The 16,424-nt window shown below is 45.3% G+C and overlaps 1 protein-coding gene across 1 annotated transcript in view; it reads right to left on the bottom strand.

Moving 5' to 3' along the window:
• lcmt2 (leucine carboxyl methyltransferase 2) overlaps positions 1-10,644 on the bottom strand; it is a 50,137-nt gene extending 39,493 nt beyond the window's left edge. The window contains exon 1 of the mRNA XM_033023565.1: positions 10,523-10,644. Coding sequence (XP_032879456.1) covers positions 10,523-10,627 — 105 coding nt within the window. The 5' untranslated portion in view covers positions 10,628-10,644. The remainder of the gene's footprint in view (positions 1-10,522) is intronic.
• Positions 10,645-16,424: the final 5,780 nt, after the last annotated feature.

Genomic DNA, 16,424 nt, shown 5'->3' on the forward strand with positions numbered 1-16,424 from the left:
GCCTGCTGCACCTGCATGCCCACTTTCAATGACTGGTGTACCATGACACACAGGTCTCGCTGCACCTCCCTCCCCTTTCTTGATCTCAGTCTCCATCACAAGAACTAGACTATTGACTTGCGTCTATGTTATCCACTGACTCCCACAACTATCTCGACAGTCCTTTCAGGTTAGGCACTTGCACCTCCTCCAACCTCATCTATTGTATCCATTGTTCAAGATGTGGACTCTTATACATCGGCGAGACCAAACGCAGACTGGGCGATCGTTTCGCGGAACACCTTAGCTCAGCCCTGGTTCTGGACACTTTAATTCTCCTTCCCATTCCTACACAGACCTTTCTGTCCTCGGTCTCCTCCATTGTCAGAGTGAGGCTAAATTCACATTGGAGGAACAGCATCTTATATTTTGCTTGGGCAGCTTACAGCCCAGTGGTATGAATATTGATTTCTCTCACTTCAGGTAGCCCCGGCATTCCCTCTCTCTCTATCCCTCCCCACCCAAGTCACACTGGCTTCTCATTAACACCCTACAAAGTGGCTGCAATGGCCTGTTTGCTTTTTCATTGTTACTTTTTTTGCATGAAAGATATTGTTCTTTATCTCTCCATTGTTCTTTTATCTCTCCACATCACCATCTATATCTCTCATTTCCCTTATCCCTAACCACTGAAGGGTCTCCACCCGAAACACCACCCATTCCTTCTCTCTGGAGATGCTGCCTGTCCTGCTGAGTTACTCCAGCTTTTTCTGTCTAGCATTCTATAGACAGTGAATTACATCTAATGGTTGAGATCAGTGACTCTGCATTAGTTCTGATGAAGGGACACTGACCTGCAATGTAAACTCTGTCTCCCCAGAATGCTGACTGACCCGTGAGTGTTTCCAGCAACTGATTGTTGATTTCCAAATTAAATAAAGGAACTTCAGGAACAGTCATGCTTCAAAAACTCTGATGATGACAAGTGGCGTGATGGATTGAGAATGTCACTGAACACAAAAAAAGGCTGCTTGGCTTGATTACAAGAATAGCATTCACAATTGCAAAAATTATGCTCAATGTTTATAAAACAGGAACAATGTGTTCAGTTTCAGGGAACGACAAATCAGGAGGGGCTCAGTCAGGGTGGGGAAATACTTGTAAGAATGGTCCTAGGGTTGAGGGGGGTCAGCTACTTGGAGAGTGTAAAAAAATTGAGTTGTCTACTTTTTAACAATAGAATATTTTAACAAAGGAAATAGTCAAAACCGTCTGAAGTATTGAAAAGATAAGTAGCTAGACAGAGATTAAAATGATTACCAGAAGAACCAGAGACATGAGGATTTAAAAAAAAAGTGTAACAGTCTGGAATTCAAAATCAGATGGAAGTAACAAGAATGAAAAGGGAGTTGAATAGCTAAAGGGTAAACAAGATGGGGGTATAAAAAACTATTGAGTGTGATTTATTTGCTAGCACTAGAAAATAACCAACACAGACCGAATGAGTGCTTTCTTCTGTGCTACATCATTCTATGAATTAATTGACTGTGAAATTGTGGGCAGAATGCAAGTCATCTGCACACAGAGCAGCATATGATCAACAAGGATGAAAGGTGCTAAATCTACTTTAAATATACGCATCTATTACACCTTTGTTAATAAAGGCAAATAGTAGATTAAAATGAATGATTGTTGCTGTCAATGAGTGTCTATTACACTAGTTTATCACAATCCATAAAGAGCTGGCTGGGCCACACAAATTGTAATTTGTAAGCAACTTCACAAATCCTGCTGTATGGTTACGGCACGCACAAAGGTCACCTCACAAAATCCAGTTTGCCTATGTGTTACAGAAATACCACATTGTAGTTTATTACTATGTGTAAGGTTTCTCAAGAAATCTCATAGCAAAACTGAATGTCCATGCTATTCATACATAAGAACACAATGGATAGGAACAGGATAGGCACAAAAAGCTGATGTAACTCAGGGGGTCAGGCAGCATGTCTGGAGAGATGGAATGGGTGATGTTTATAGTCGAGACCCTTCTTCAGACAGAAATATGAAAGGGTACAAAGAGCATGTAAGGTGTGAAAAGGACAAAGCAAAGCAGAGTTGATCATCTGACCCCTCACTCCTGCTCAATCATATTACAGATGATCTTTGACCTCAGTGCCAAACCTATATACCTCAATTCCTTTAATGTCTAAAGCTTCAACACAAAATAGTTATATTAAACAGATTTTTTGTTTTCAATGTTTTTATTGGAAGTATTTGTACAAAAAAACAGATGACAGATTTTTAAATTATCAACTAATAATAATGCATCACATGTGTCTATTTGTCTTTGAGAGGAGGTGCTTCTGGAAGTGGAAAGGGATGGTTTGCTAAATCATCGCAGCAATTTTAGATATTAAATATTGGGCTAGAGTGCAACCATTTCTTAATTACTAACTGCAAAAATCCCAATGCGATTGATTGAATTTTTTGAGGAGGTAACAGAGTTGATGAGGATAATACAGTTGATGCAGTGTACGAGGATATCCAAATGGCTTTTGGTAAAATGCCACACAACGGGCATCAACAAAACTGCAGATCAAGGCATAAAAAGGATATCTGGCCTATATTCCAACCATCTGCCTTTCAAAGCCCCATCTTGCTCAAGCAAGATAGACCACTCCTTCTAAATGCAATGGGCTGACGTGTAGTACGCAACGGAGCAGAACGTGGGCCTTTTTTTCATTCATTTCAGTAACCTGACCCGACCCGACTCGCAGTGTAATCAGTATTGCGGGGGAACAGTCTGTGTTAATAAATTATAATTCTGAAAATGACGAGAAGATTTTTCCCAAATAACTTTTATTTTTACGAGGATGTTTCCGTAACCGGCTTCCGTTTCCACACTAGTATCCTATGGGATCTTTGGTGCGGAGACGGAAGCCGGTTACGGAAATGGGGCCGAAAATTACCCATGAATCTGCCCATGACCGTACTATGTCTTTTTCGTCGAATAATCTATCTTGCTTGCTATAGGATCTTTGATCTTGCCTGTATCCACATATCACGTTTTGCCCTGCCTCTACTCTCTCCCAGCTTTCTTCTTCTCCACCCCCCTCTGAATGAAGGGTCCCAACCTGAAACACCGCCTATCCTTGTTCTCCAGAGATGCTACCTGACCCACTGAGTTACGAAAACACTTTGTGTCCTTTTATGTAAACCAGTATCTGCAGTTCCTGGTTTCCACATAAAAAGGATATTCATTGCTTAGATACTAAGTTAATTGTGAAACAGGCAATAGAGAATCATAATGAATGGTTGTTTTCAAACTGTAGAAAGGCAAATCGTGGCATCAGTGTAAGAGTCATTGTTTTTTTTGGATCTATACTAATGACCTAAAAGAGCCTTCTTCAGTGCTGTAACCATTCCATGACCCTACTTGTGTAGGAAGGAACTGCAGATGCTGGTTTAAACTGAAGATAGACACAAAATGCTGGAGTAACTCAGCGGGTCAGACAGCAACTCTGGAGAAAAGGAATCAATTATGTTTCAGGTCGAGACCCTTCTTCAGACTTGAAGATGGGTTTTGACCTAAAACATCACCGATTCCTATTCCCCATGTGATGTCTGACCTGCAAGGTTACTCCTGCATTGTGTGTCTATCCATGACTCTGTTTGCCACTTTTTGTCCAGATGATGGCAGTTTGTGTGAGCGGCCATTATTACAGATATAATGCTAATTTAATGAATTCATTTGGAATTATGACAGTTCATACCTTCAATTACATGGCTCATTTGTATTTTCAAATATACATTATTTCATTTTTTGGAATCAAAGCCAACTACACTCGAATCACAGGAAATGTTGGTAAAAACTCGGCAGCATGTGAGGAAAGAGGAACAGAGTGCATCCTTTAAGGAGAAGGTCTGTTGTCAAAATAGTTCAATTACCCAGCATCTGCAGTTTTCTGACTGCTATTCTTAAAAACCTTAGAACTTTTGCTGATTCGATTCACTAACTTCCACCCTGTAAAATAGTTTTCATTGCACATTTTCCTCTAACCTAAATCCCTTCATTGCACATTTTCCTTAATCTGACTGTTTAGGAAAGAACTGCAGATGCTGGTTGTCACACCATAGACACAAATTGCTGGAGTAACTCAGCGGGACAGGAAGCATCTCTGGAGATCCATCGGGTGGTGTCAGCTAATGGCTGCCTCGCCAACAGTCTGTCTGTCCTTTCCCTTCCTTGTGTTTAAATAGTATGTGTTACTTATGTTTTTAGTGTGCTTTAGCTTGATTTGTGTGGGGGTGGAGGGGGAAACTTTTTCTAATCTCTTACCTCGACGGAGATGCGCTTTTTTTCTGTATTGCATCTCCATCTGCACTGCGGCCTAACATCGAGGAGTTGGCGGCCTTTGCTGGAGACCAACTTTCGAGAACTCCACCGCGGGTGCCTATTGGACTTTAACATCGCGGAGCCCGCAATCCCTTTGGAGCTCCAACCGTGGGTGCTTACGGACTTGCATCACGGAGCCCACGGTCTCTAGTCGGAGACCGACATCGGGAGCTCCAAGTCGCGGGAGTTTCGACCGCCCCAACACGGGAGTTTCAATCGCCCCAACACGGGGGCTTCGACCGCCGGCTGCGGGAGCTTTGATCGCCCTGACGGATGGTCCGACTGCCCCGACCACGGTAGAAATAAAGAGGAAGTTGGACTTTTTTGCCTTCCATCACACTGAGGAATGTGGGGAATCCGCTGTGGTGGATGTTTATGTTAACTTTTAGGTATTTGTCTGTCTTGTTTTTTTTTCGTCTGGCTGTATGGTAATTCACATATACCTTTACCTTAATTGGTACGTGACAATAAAAGATCATTTGAAACCTTTGACATGAAACATCACCCATACCTTCTATCCAGAAATGCTGCCTGTCCGCTGAGTTACTCCAGCATTTTGTGTTCACTTTGTTCACTGATGCAGATCTATGCATGCAAATTTTTGTTAAAAATGTTTTAATGAATGAATGAATGAATGAATGAATGAATGAATAAATAAGTTTATTGGCCAAGTATTCACATACAAGGAAAATGTTTTCATACTGAATTACATTTAAACCAAACTATTGGTGGTATTCTCCATGATCCTGGAAAATTTGAGGACGATACCAGAGTGATGCAAGCTTACAGCTCCAGAGACCCAGGAGTAATGCACCTCTGCAGCTGTCAGTGTGAATTTTGTACATATTATCAGTTTGTCTTTCATAAATCTGTGGGCATTCAATCACAGGTCATACCCAGCTAATGTTTTCCCTCTTTATTTTTGACCTGCAGACATGATGGATCTTGTAACCGTGATGTTGATTAATGAATAGATATGAAGAAGAGATACAAAAAGCTGGAGTGACTCAGCGGGTCAGGCCCTTCCTCAAACTGAGAGTTAGGGGAGAGGGAAATAATAGATATAGAAAGTTTATAGAACAAATGAATGAAAGATATGCAAAAAGCCACCATGATCGATGAAGGGTGGAACCCACAATGCTTCATTGTTGGCTGTAGGGATGGTGATAATGAGTGATACTATGAAACTCAGCAGAAGGGTCTTGACCCGAAACGTTACCTATTCCTTTTCTCCAGAGATGCTGTCTGACCCGCTGAGTTACTCCAGCTTTTTGTGTCCATCTTAGGATGAAAATGAAACTATTACGACGACTAGGATGGAGGGGAGGGGGGACGGGGGGACGGAGAGAAAGGAGTTCCAAGTGCTACTTGAAGTTTGAGAAATCAATATTCATATCACTGAGTTGTAAACTGCCCAAGCGAAATATGAGATGCTGTTCTTCCAATTTGCGTTTGGCTTCACTCTGACAATAGAGAAGGCTCAGGCTCGAAAGGTCAGTGTGGGAATGGGAAGGGGTGGTAAAGTGTTTGGAAAATGAGAGATCGCATAGGCCAATCCAACTGAGCAAAGGTGTTCAGCAAAACAATTGGCCAGTCTGCGCTTGGTCTCGCCAATCTGTAATTGGAGGTGGTGCCAGTGAACTTCTGCCTCACCTGAAAAGACTGTCGGGGTCCCTGGACAGAGTCGAGTGGGGAGGTATAGGGATAAGTATTTCATCTCCTGCGGATGCAGGGGAAAGTACCCAGGGAGGGGGTGGTTTGAGATGAGTTAACCAGGGAGTTGCGGAGGGAATGGTCTCTGTGGAAAGCGGTGGAGATGGTAGATGTGACGTGTGGTGGGATACCGTTGGAAGTGGCAAAAATGTCAATGGATTATGTGTTGTATGCGACGGCCTATGTCGTGAAAGGTAAAGACTATAGTGACTGTGTCTGTTGTGACTGGGGGGAGGGTCTGCGGGATTATGAGGAGACAAGTGTGAGGGCCCCTTCTATGATAGAAGAGGGGAAACCCCATTCCCTAAGGAACGAGGGCAGCTTGGATGTCCTGGTATGGAACACCTCATTTTAGGCACAGATGCGGCATATGTAGAGGAATTAGTAGGGGATAGAGTCTTTAAAGGAGGCAGGATGGAAAGAAGTGTGGTGGGAACTACTACCATCTATACCAGTGGAGACACAAGCAACTGCAGATGCTGGAATCGTGCATAGAACACAAGTGCTGGAGGAACTCTGGGTCAAATGGCATCTATGGAGGGAATGGAAAGAATATTGTAGGTTGGGACCCTTTTTCAGATCAGGAGATGAAATATAATGCCAGAGAGAGGATATGGTTGGGATAGTGAAGGGGATAAAGCGGAAATGGGGAACTCTGGGATGGAGATGAGTATATGAGGGCAGGGGAAAGGAGCAGGATAACTGGGGGAGTGAGAGAAATGTGTGGGCCGATACTCTTACAGCAGTTTAGTAGTACCTAGATGAGCACTTAAATTGCCACGGTACAGAAACTAAGGCAAGGTGTTTACATGGGATTAATGTAACATAGAAAATAGGTGCAGGAGGAGGCCATTCGGCCCTTCGAGCCAGCACCGCCATTCATTGTGATCATGGCTGATCATCCCCAATCAATAACCCGTGCCTGCCTTCTCCCCATATCCCTTGATTCCACTAGCCCCTAGAGATCTATCTAACTCTCTCTTTAAATCCATCCAGTGATTTGGCCTCCACTGCCCTCTGTGGCAGGGAATTCCACAATCTAGATGGGTCCTTGATGACTGGCTTGCAGATGGAAGTCCAAAAGGCCTGCTCAACTGCTGTATGACTCTATCATAAAACTATTGCTCTGATATAAATCACATTGTGAATAAACCACTATTTTCTTCAATGCAATGCAATCACAGAGACTGGAGCACATAACCCAAGGGAACAATGTAGGGTAGTGCTAGAAGAGTGTTGTAACATTCAGAAACGTATCTTTCACATGAGATGTTAAACAGAGATGCCCAAACACAAATGAAATGGGCATCTCAAGCCTGCCTTCCCATTCATTTGAATAATAGCTGACCTTCTACCTCCACACTATTTACTTTCATTTCCCGAGGTCCCTCACCTCCCTTAATATCAAGGAAAAGACTATTGGGATGGTGAAAATATAATATGTAGAGAAATTTGTCTTTCTGATCTCAGAAGAATGGGAAGAAAGCTCAGGATGTGTGCGTCCCCGTTAGAGTGAAAGGCAAAGCAGGCAAACGTAAGGAAGCTTGGCTGACGAGGGAAATTGAGACGTTAGTCAAAAACAAGAAGGATGCATGGGACAGGTAAAGGCAGCTGGGATCAAGTGCATCCCTGGATGGGTTTCGAGAACTATGGAGTAAACTAAAAAAGGAAATCAGACGGGCAAAAAGAGGCCAGGAGATAGCTTTGGTGGGTAGCATTAAGGACAATCCCAAAAGATTTTATAAATACTTAAGAGGGAAAAGGATAACTAGAGAGAGAGTGGGACCTCTCAGGAATCAAAGCGGTCACCTCATTGTGGAGCCACAGGAGATGGGCAAGGCCCTCAATTAATATTTCTCCTCTGTATTTACTGAGGAGAAAGACAGTAGGACGGAGAAAATTGGAGCAGTCACTGGGAGTGTCTTGAGAGCAGTCAGGGCTACCGTCGAAGAAGTACTGAAGGTACTGTCATGTTTGAAGGTAGACAAATCTCCAGGGCCTGATCAGATACATCCGATGACATTGTGGGAAACTAGAGAAGAAATTGCGGGAGCCCTGATTGAAATTTATGAGTCGTCCTTAAATACAGGAGAGGTGCCGGAAGACTGGAGGGTGGCAAATGTTGTACCTCCTTTCAAGGAGGGCTGCAGGGAAAATGGCTGGGAACTATAGGCCGGTGAGCTTAACATCTGTCGTTGATAAATTACTGGAGAGTATTCTGAGGGATAGGTTATACAGGCATTTGGATGGGCAAGGGCAGATTAAGGATAGTCAGCATGGTTTTGTACGTGGGAGGTCGTGTCTCACAAATCTGATTGATTTTTTTGAAGACGTGACCAAAAAGGTTGATGAGGGCAGAGCTGTAGATGTTGTGTACATGGACTTCAGTAAGGCATTCGACAAGGTTCCGCATGGTAGGCTGCTCTGGAAGGTTAGATCGCATGGGATCCAAGGAGAGTTGGCTGAATGGATAGCAAATTGGCTCCATGGAAGGAAGCAGAGGGTAATGTTGGAAGGTTGCTTCTCAGACTGGATGCCTGTGACTAGTGATGTGCCTCAGCGTTTGGTGCTGGGCCCGTTACTGTTTGTCATCTACATCAATGATTTGGATGAGAACATACAGGGCTAGATTAGCAAGTTTGCTGATGATACAAAAGTTAGTGGTTTTCCAGATAGTGAAAATGGTTGTGAAAGATTGCAGCAGGATCTGGATCGATTGGCCAGAGGACAGAACAATGGTTGAAGGAATTTAATACAGGAAAGTGTGAGGTGTTGTATTTTGGGATGTCGAACAAGGGCAGGACCTACACAGTAAATGGTAGGCCTCTGGGTAGTGTTGTAGAGCAGAAGGATCTAGGAGTACAGGTGCATGGTTCCTTGAAGGTCGAGTTGCAGGTACATAAGCTGGTCAAAAGGCTTTTGGCACTTTGGCCTTCATCAGTCACAGTACTGAGTATAGAAGTTGGGTCATGTTGCAGTTGTATAAGACGTTGATGAGACCGCATTTAGAATATTGTGTTCATTTCTGGGCCCTATGTTATAGGAAAGATATTGTCAAGCTTGAAAGGCTTTAGAAAAGATTTACAAGGATGTTGCCAAGACTAGAGGGTGTAAGCTATGGGCAGAGGTTGAGTAGGCTGGGTCTCTATTCCATGGTGTGCAGGAGGATGAAGGGAGATCTTGTAGAGGTGTACAAAATCATGAGAGGAATAGATCAGGCAGATGCACAGTCTTTTGCCCAGAGTAGAGGAATCGAGGATCAGAGAACATCGGTTCAAGGTGAAGGGGAAAATATTTAATAGGAATGCGAGAGGTAACTTTTCACACAAAGGATGGTGAGTGTATGGAACAAGTTGCCAGAGGAGATATCTGAGGCTGGGACTATCCCATCGTTTAAGAAACAATTGGACAGGTACAGGGATAGGACAGGTTTGGAGGGATATGGACCAAACGCAGGCGTGGAACTAGGGCAGCTGGGACGTTGTTAGCCGGTGTGGGTGAGTTGGGCTGAAGGGCCTGTTTCCACACTGCATTCCAGTCAACACACTCCATTCTGTAATCAGCGGAAAGGTCTTTAACCTTGGGGCAGCAGAGTGTGCAATGCCTCATAGTGACAGAGACCTGGGTTCGATCCTGACCTCAGGTGCTGCCTATGAAGAGTTTGCATGTTCTCCCTGTGACCATGTGGGTTTTCTCCGGTTTCATCTCACATCCTAACCGCGTGTGGGTTTCTAAGTCAATTAGCATTTGTAAATTGCCCATAGTGTGTTGGGGGTGGACGAGAAAGTGGGATAACATAGAACTTGTGTGAATGAATGATCGAAGGTTATCCATGGACTCGGCGGGATCAACGCAACTTTCAATAAAACCTCTCTGCATTATCACTGTGACTGCGCTGCACCACCCCCCTTCCTTCCTTCCCTTCTTCCTTCTCCCCCCTCCCCTCATCCAGCCATCCCTGCTCCTCCTCCCACAGAACATTGTCTGCCGGTGGTGCATCTGTGAAATTCATTGCCTGGCGTGGGGGAACCACCATGAGGGGGGACAAGGGAGGACCTGGCATTGGATACTTTGTAACATTGTCAGCGTCCTTTATGTGGCTACCCTTTGCATACCTAGGGTATTCAAAACAAAGAATATCACAGTGACAATAAAGCATTCATTCATTCACAGAAGGCTGTGGAGGCCAAGCCAATGGATATACTTAAGGCATAGATTGACAGATTCCTGATTAGTGCGGGTGTCAGGGGCTATGGCAGGAGAATGAGGTTGAGAGGGAGAGATAAATCAGGCATGATTGAATGGTGGGGTAGACTGGATGGGCCGAACGGACTAATTCTGCTCCTATCACTTATGAACATGAGTGTCGGCTCGGGGCGTGGGCTTTGTGGAAGGAGTTGTCGTACATCGCGGACAGTCACTGCCATCACTCACAGCTGCATCTTTCCCGGCCTGTCTCCTCCTCCTGCACCCCCCGTGTGCGGGGCTGGGACCGCTGCTGCTGCTGGAGCTGGAGCCGCCGCCGCCATCTTCACCCATCACCGTGACCGCCGCCGCTCCGCGCCTGCGCACCGCCAGGAGGCAGCGACCGACCGAGGGGTCGGCACATGCGCACTGACCGTAAAAATCCGCGCCTGCGCACTGATAACAAACGAAAAATAATCGCAGCGCATGGGCTCTTACCGTGGAACCCGCGCATGCGCGTTGATAAGGGAAAACGCCAAAGAGGTTAGCGCACGCGCACTTATAGGACAGACACCGGCCGGCCGAGGGGTCGGCGCGTGCGCATTGTCCCGCGAGCCCCGCGCCTGCGCAGTGGTGGTGAGCCGGGCTGCGGGGAGACGGTCGGTCGGTTGCCCCGGCAACGCCTTGTGGGCGGCGGTGTAGGCGCTGCAAGATGCTCGGGTTCACTACACTCGCAGCTTGTTCCAAGCACGGAGCTACGCTAATAGTATATTTGTCACTGTTGTGTAATTGTGTTTCTGTGCACACTTTTAACGGAGAAACATACAAAGTGAGTCGCCGTCTATATCTCTCTCCATCACCGTCTGTATCTTTACTCTCCCTCCCTCCTCATCCTCTCAGTCTGAAGATGGGTCTCGACTCGAAACATCACCCATTCCTTCTCTCCAGAGATTAGCAATGTTACAAAATTTTGAGATTTTAAAAATCAAGTCTGCAATTTATCCCATCAGATAAAGCATAAAAAGAAGTTTAATTTGACACTTAATTCACTTTCATATCTCAAGTATTTAAAAGGTTATGGCCATTTTCATACTTGGAAATTAGCATCTTGTTCCCTATTGATTTTCTATGGACATAACAAAAAAGCTGTGATCGTAAGTAAGTAAGTAAGTTTTATTTATATAGCACGTTTTAAGTCAACTCGCATTGACAACAAAGTGCTTTACATAAATTAAATAATAAGTTTCCATACAAACCATAGAAAAAGGTTAAAAAAAAGAATAAAATGGACACAACACATTATAGAGTTCAACACAAACGTCCCCCCACAGCAGAATCAAAAATTTCCACTGTGGAGAAAGGCACCAGAAAGTTAAGTCCTCTTCCTCTGTGAAACAACCGAGGTCGGGGCCCATTTGTGGCCGTGCAGCCAGTCCGATGATTTTCAAGGCCCTCTTGCCGTGAAGATGGAACTTCGGCGTCGGGTGAAACATTCCTCAGCGGCTTGGAAAAGTCTGGAGCGGCTGCCTCCTCCCTGGAGACCGGGGCACTCGTAGTCCTCAGGCCACGCCGGTTGGAGCTCCGACCCCGGCGAACTCGAACCCTGGCTCTGCGGCGCTCCAAATCCAGCGCCGCCCGCGGCCGGACGCCCGCAGCCCCAGCTCCGCGATGTTGGGATCGACGGCCACAGCGCTCCGGAGCTTACCGCACGGCGACCCGGTAAGGCATCGCCCGCTCAGTGTTGGTATCCCAGCGCTGCGCCACCGCCGCCGAAGCTGTAGTCCCGGCCGGTCCCGACAGGAAACGCCGCTCCATTCTCGATGGTAGGCCGCGAGGACGGGGCGAAGAAACAGCTTGGAGGGATGCTGCTTCTCCGACCAGGTAGGTAACTAAGAAATAAAGTTTCCCCCTTCCCCATCCCCTAATTAACTAGGCTGAACATCCTCGATTTGAACAGCCTAGGGAAAATCGCGTTTTAAACCCGCCCCCCTCTAAACGGCGCCAAAATCGCGCACACGGGCTGGGACAGATTTTCAGCGATGCTTCAGGTACGCTTTGCAACATACCTACAGAGATACCGCCCGTCCCGCAGAGTTACTCCAGTTTTATGTGTCTTATCTATTCCTTGACCAGCGTCTGCTTTGATCGGTCTACTGTCTTTTTTCCTGTCCATCTTTGATCTGTCGAGTTCAAGTCCAAGTTCAAATTTATTGTCACATGCACCAATTGGTACAGTGGGATTTGAGTTGCCATACAGCCATACGAATAAAAAGAACACAATACACAATAGAGTTTAACATAAACATCCCCCACAGCGGAATCAACGTTTCCCACTGTGATGGAAGGCAATAAAGTTCAGTCATCTTCCTTTTTGTTCATCCATGATCGGGCCTTGAACCCATCCCGATTTTCAGGCCCTTTCGCCGGGATGATCGAAACTCCGGCGTCGGAACTCGCGGCTTGGAGTTTCCGAATCGGCCGCTTCCTACCGGAGACCGCGGTTTCCGAAGTCCACAGGCTGAGCTGGGCGGAGCTCCTGCACAGGTGACCCTTGGCCAAAGAACCCAGGACTCCGCGATGTTAACGTCAGCGCCGCCCACTAATAGAAGCTCCGCAAACCACAGCTCTACGATGTTAAAGTCAGTAGGCCCAACAATCCAGAGCTCCAACACTGGCGATCCCCGGCAAGGGATCACCATGCTCCGCGATGATAATTCAGTGCTGCGCCTCTGCTGAAGCTCTGACCGATCTTCAGTAGGAAAGGCCATGCCAATCCAGTTGGTAGGCCGTGAGTGGGGGTGGGTGGTGGGGTGTGGGGGGTGGGGGGGGCGACTCGGAGAAAAGATGCATCTCCGTCCAGGTAAGTGACTGCGAAATGGTTTCTCCCTATTCCCCCCCACATAAGACATACTGAGAAACATTTAAAACATACATTTAGACACATTAAAAATAACAAAAAGGGTGAAAAGACTAACAGCTGCTGGCGAGGCAGCCACCAGATGGAACATATCACACCTTACTCTTCCTTATCTTTACTCTCCCTCGCCACTGACTCTCAATCTGAAGAAGGGTCTCGACCTGAAATGCCACCCATTCCTTCTCTGTCCTGCTGAGCTACTCCGGCTTTTTGTGTCTATCTACGAAGTGAAGAGTTGGCATGACACCTCTTGCCCTCCCCATATTCTACAGAGCCATGGGCTTCGCAGGGAGAACAAAAGTCTGAAATGCACAGAAATGCCAAATGTTGGGTGAGTGGGCAGATGCATGGCAGATGCAATTTGGTGACAAGAACAAGAAGGCAGATTATTATCTGAATGGTGTCAGATTAGGAAAAGGGGAGGTGCAACGAGATTTGGGTGTTCTTGTACATCAGTCACTGAAAGTAAGCATGCAGGTATAGCAGGCAGTGAAGAAAGCAAATGTTGGCCTTCATAGCAAGAGGATTTGATTATAGGAGCAAGGAGTTGAACAGGTTCCTGGTGAGAACACACATGGAGTGCAGTTTTGGTCTCTTAAATTGAGGAAGGACATTCTTGCTATTGAGGGAGTGCAACATAGGTTCACCAGGTTAATTCTTGGGATGGCGGGATTGACATATGATGAAAGAATGGATCGACTAGGCTTATATTCACTGGAATTTAGAAGGATGAGAGGGCATCTTATAAAATCATATAAAATTCTTAAGGAATTGGAAAGGCTCGATGCAGGAAAATGTTCCCAATGTTGGGGGAGTCCAGAACCAGGGGTTTAAGAATAAGGAGTAAGCCATTTAGAACTGAGTTGAGGAAAAACGTTTTCAGCCAGAGAGTTGTGACTCTGTGGAATTCTCTGTCACAGAAGGGAGTGGAGGCCAATTCACTGGAGGTATTTAAGAGAGATTTAGATATAGCTCTTAGGGCTAACTGAATCAAGGGATATGGGGAGAAAGCAGGAACAGTGTACTGATTCTGGATGATCGTCCGCGATCATTTTGAATGGCAGTGCTGGCTCGAAGTGCCGAATGGCCTACTCCTACACTCCTGCTTTCTATGTTCTATGTTTCTATGAATACTAGAAAACAAAATAGGAAATGGTGGGGATATTCAACGGGTTAGGCTGCATCTATGGGAACAGGAACAGAGTCGTGTTTTCAGGTTTTAGAGTTCTGACGAAGGGTCTCCAACCTGAAATTTTTACTTAGTTTCTCTTCCCACAGATGCATCTTGACGTTCTGTGCATTTCTAGCATTTTCTGTTTTTTTTAATCTAACTAAGCTTTAAATACGATTCAGCATCCACGACTCTCTCGGGTAGAGAATTCAAAAGATTCACAACCTCCAAGCAAAGAAATTCCTCATCTTTATTAATGGTGATGCTAAATGGGTGATCCCTTATTCTGAAACTACATCCCCTTGCTCTGGGCTGTGCTACATTTTTTCTTTAAAAATCATATATTTTATCTGATCTCTCAATGACCTGCGTAGATACTTCTGAAGAAGGGTCTTGATCCAATGAGAGAGCAGTGCTGAACTACTATCTACCTCTTTGGTGACCTCAGATTGTGCTTGCTCGGACTTTGCTGACTTTACCTTGTGTCTATACACTGTAAATGGCTTGATTGTAATTATGTATTGTCTTCCGACTAACTGGATAGCACACAACAAAAGCTTTTCACTGTACCTCTGTACGTGACAGTAAACTAAACTGTAAACTAAAGGTCACCCATTCCTTCCCTTGTGAGATGCTGCCTGTCCTGCTGAGATGCTCCAGTATTTTGTGTCTATCTTTGGTGTAAATTAGCATCTGTAGTTCCCTCCTGAAAGTCTCATATTCATCGTTGTATACATGATTGTAAACATATTTTTTTAAATAATGGGAAGTAGCCAAGCAGGGGAAAGAAAGAGAGTGGAACTAAAGATTAGTATTTTGATTTTCCCAAGCTTTGACTATAACTCATCCAAAACTGGGTTTTGGACAGTTGAGATTACAAAGACCACTGAAGGGTCGCGGGAGATAGTGGAGATGAAGATACAAGGACCTGCAGATGCTGATTTACAAAAAAAGACATAAAGTGCTGGAGTAACCCAAAGAGTTAGGCAGCAGCTCCGGAGAACATCGATAGAGTCAGAAATGGGGTCAGAATCTGAAATGTCATCAATCCATGTTCTCCAGAGATGCTGCTTAATCCACTGAAATGAGGCCCTCCACCTGACGTCACTGGAAGGTGGTGGAATATTCTGTTTCACTGTACCGTTGGGTGGGGGGGGGGGGGGGCATTGCGACATCCCTGGAAGCTGGTGTTTTATCTACCTGGTGTTTTAAAAGGTGGTTTTGCCTTTTTTTTTAAACTTCAATCATGAATAACCCGGGGAGGAGGGTTGAGAATAACCCGGGGCGGGTGCGGGGGTGTGAATAACTAGGGAGGGGACGAGGGGGTGGGGGGGGGGGGTGACACTCGGCAGCTTGAGAGCCCATTGTGATTATCATCACTGGAAGCTCCTGGAAAAAAGGCTGCATGTGAGAGCTGTGGTTACCTTTGGCAACATCCCATTGTGATGTCATTGTGGCACTCGGCAGCTTGAGATTGGTGCACTGTGAGTGGCATTGTGACATCATCAGTGGAAACTCCTGGAAAAAGGCTGTGTGTGAGAACCGTTTTTTGCCTTTTTTTTTAACTTGAAACGTCAATGACTTATGAAATATAACATGAAATCTTAAATGAACCTGATTATTGAGTGGAGGGGAAAAATGTGTCAGAATATGTAAAAATGTAAGCGCTACCGCGTGGCGTTTTGATGAAGGTAGAAAAACACATACAGACACACACACGCACGTATACATACATACAAGCTGAGTATTTTAATAGTATATAGATAGATGGAGAGCCGGTTAGTGCAAATACACATAAGGAATCTGACCTTTTATCAGCAGTTAATGTCGTGTGGTTGTAATGTGTAGGCAAAGAGATCAAGGATAGATTCCTAGGATACTCCAGTGATCCTATGCATGTTATGAAGAGAGACATCCACAAGTGCTACTCCAGTGCAAATGGATAGGTAATGGTAACAGACCATGTGTGACTTTGGTTAGGTTCAGGGCCGGTTTTAAGCCGATTTGACCGATTGCTCCCAATTGGGCCCCGCGCCTAGGGGGGCCCCGCACTAATGTTCCGT

This window comes from Amblyraja radiata, chromosome 7 (genome assembly GCF_010909765.2).
Source record: "Amblyraja radiata isolate CabotCenter1 chromosome 7, sAmbRad1.1.pri, whole genome shotgun sequence".
NCBI classification, from domain to species: domain Eukaryota; kingdom Metazoa; phylum Chordata; class Chondrichthyes; order Rajiformes; family Rajidae; genus Amblyraja; species Amblyraja radiata.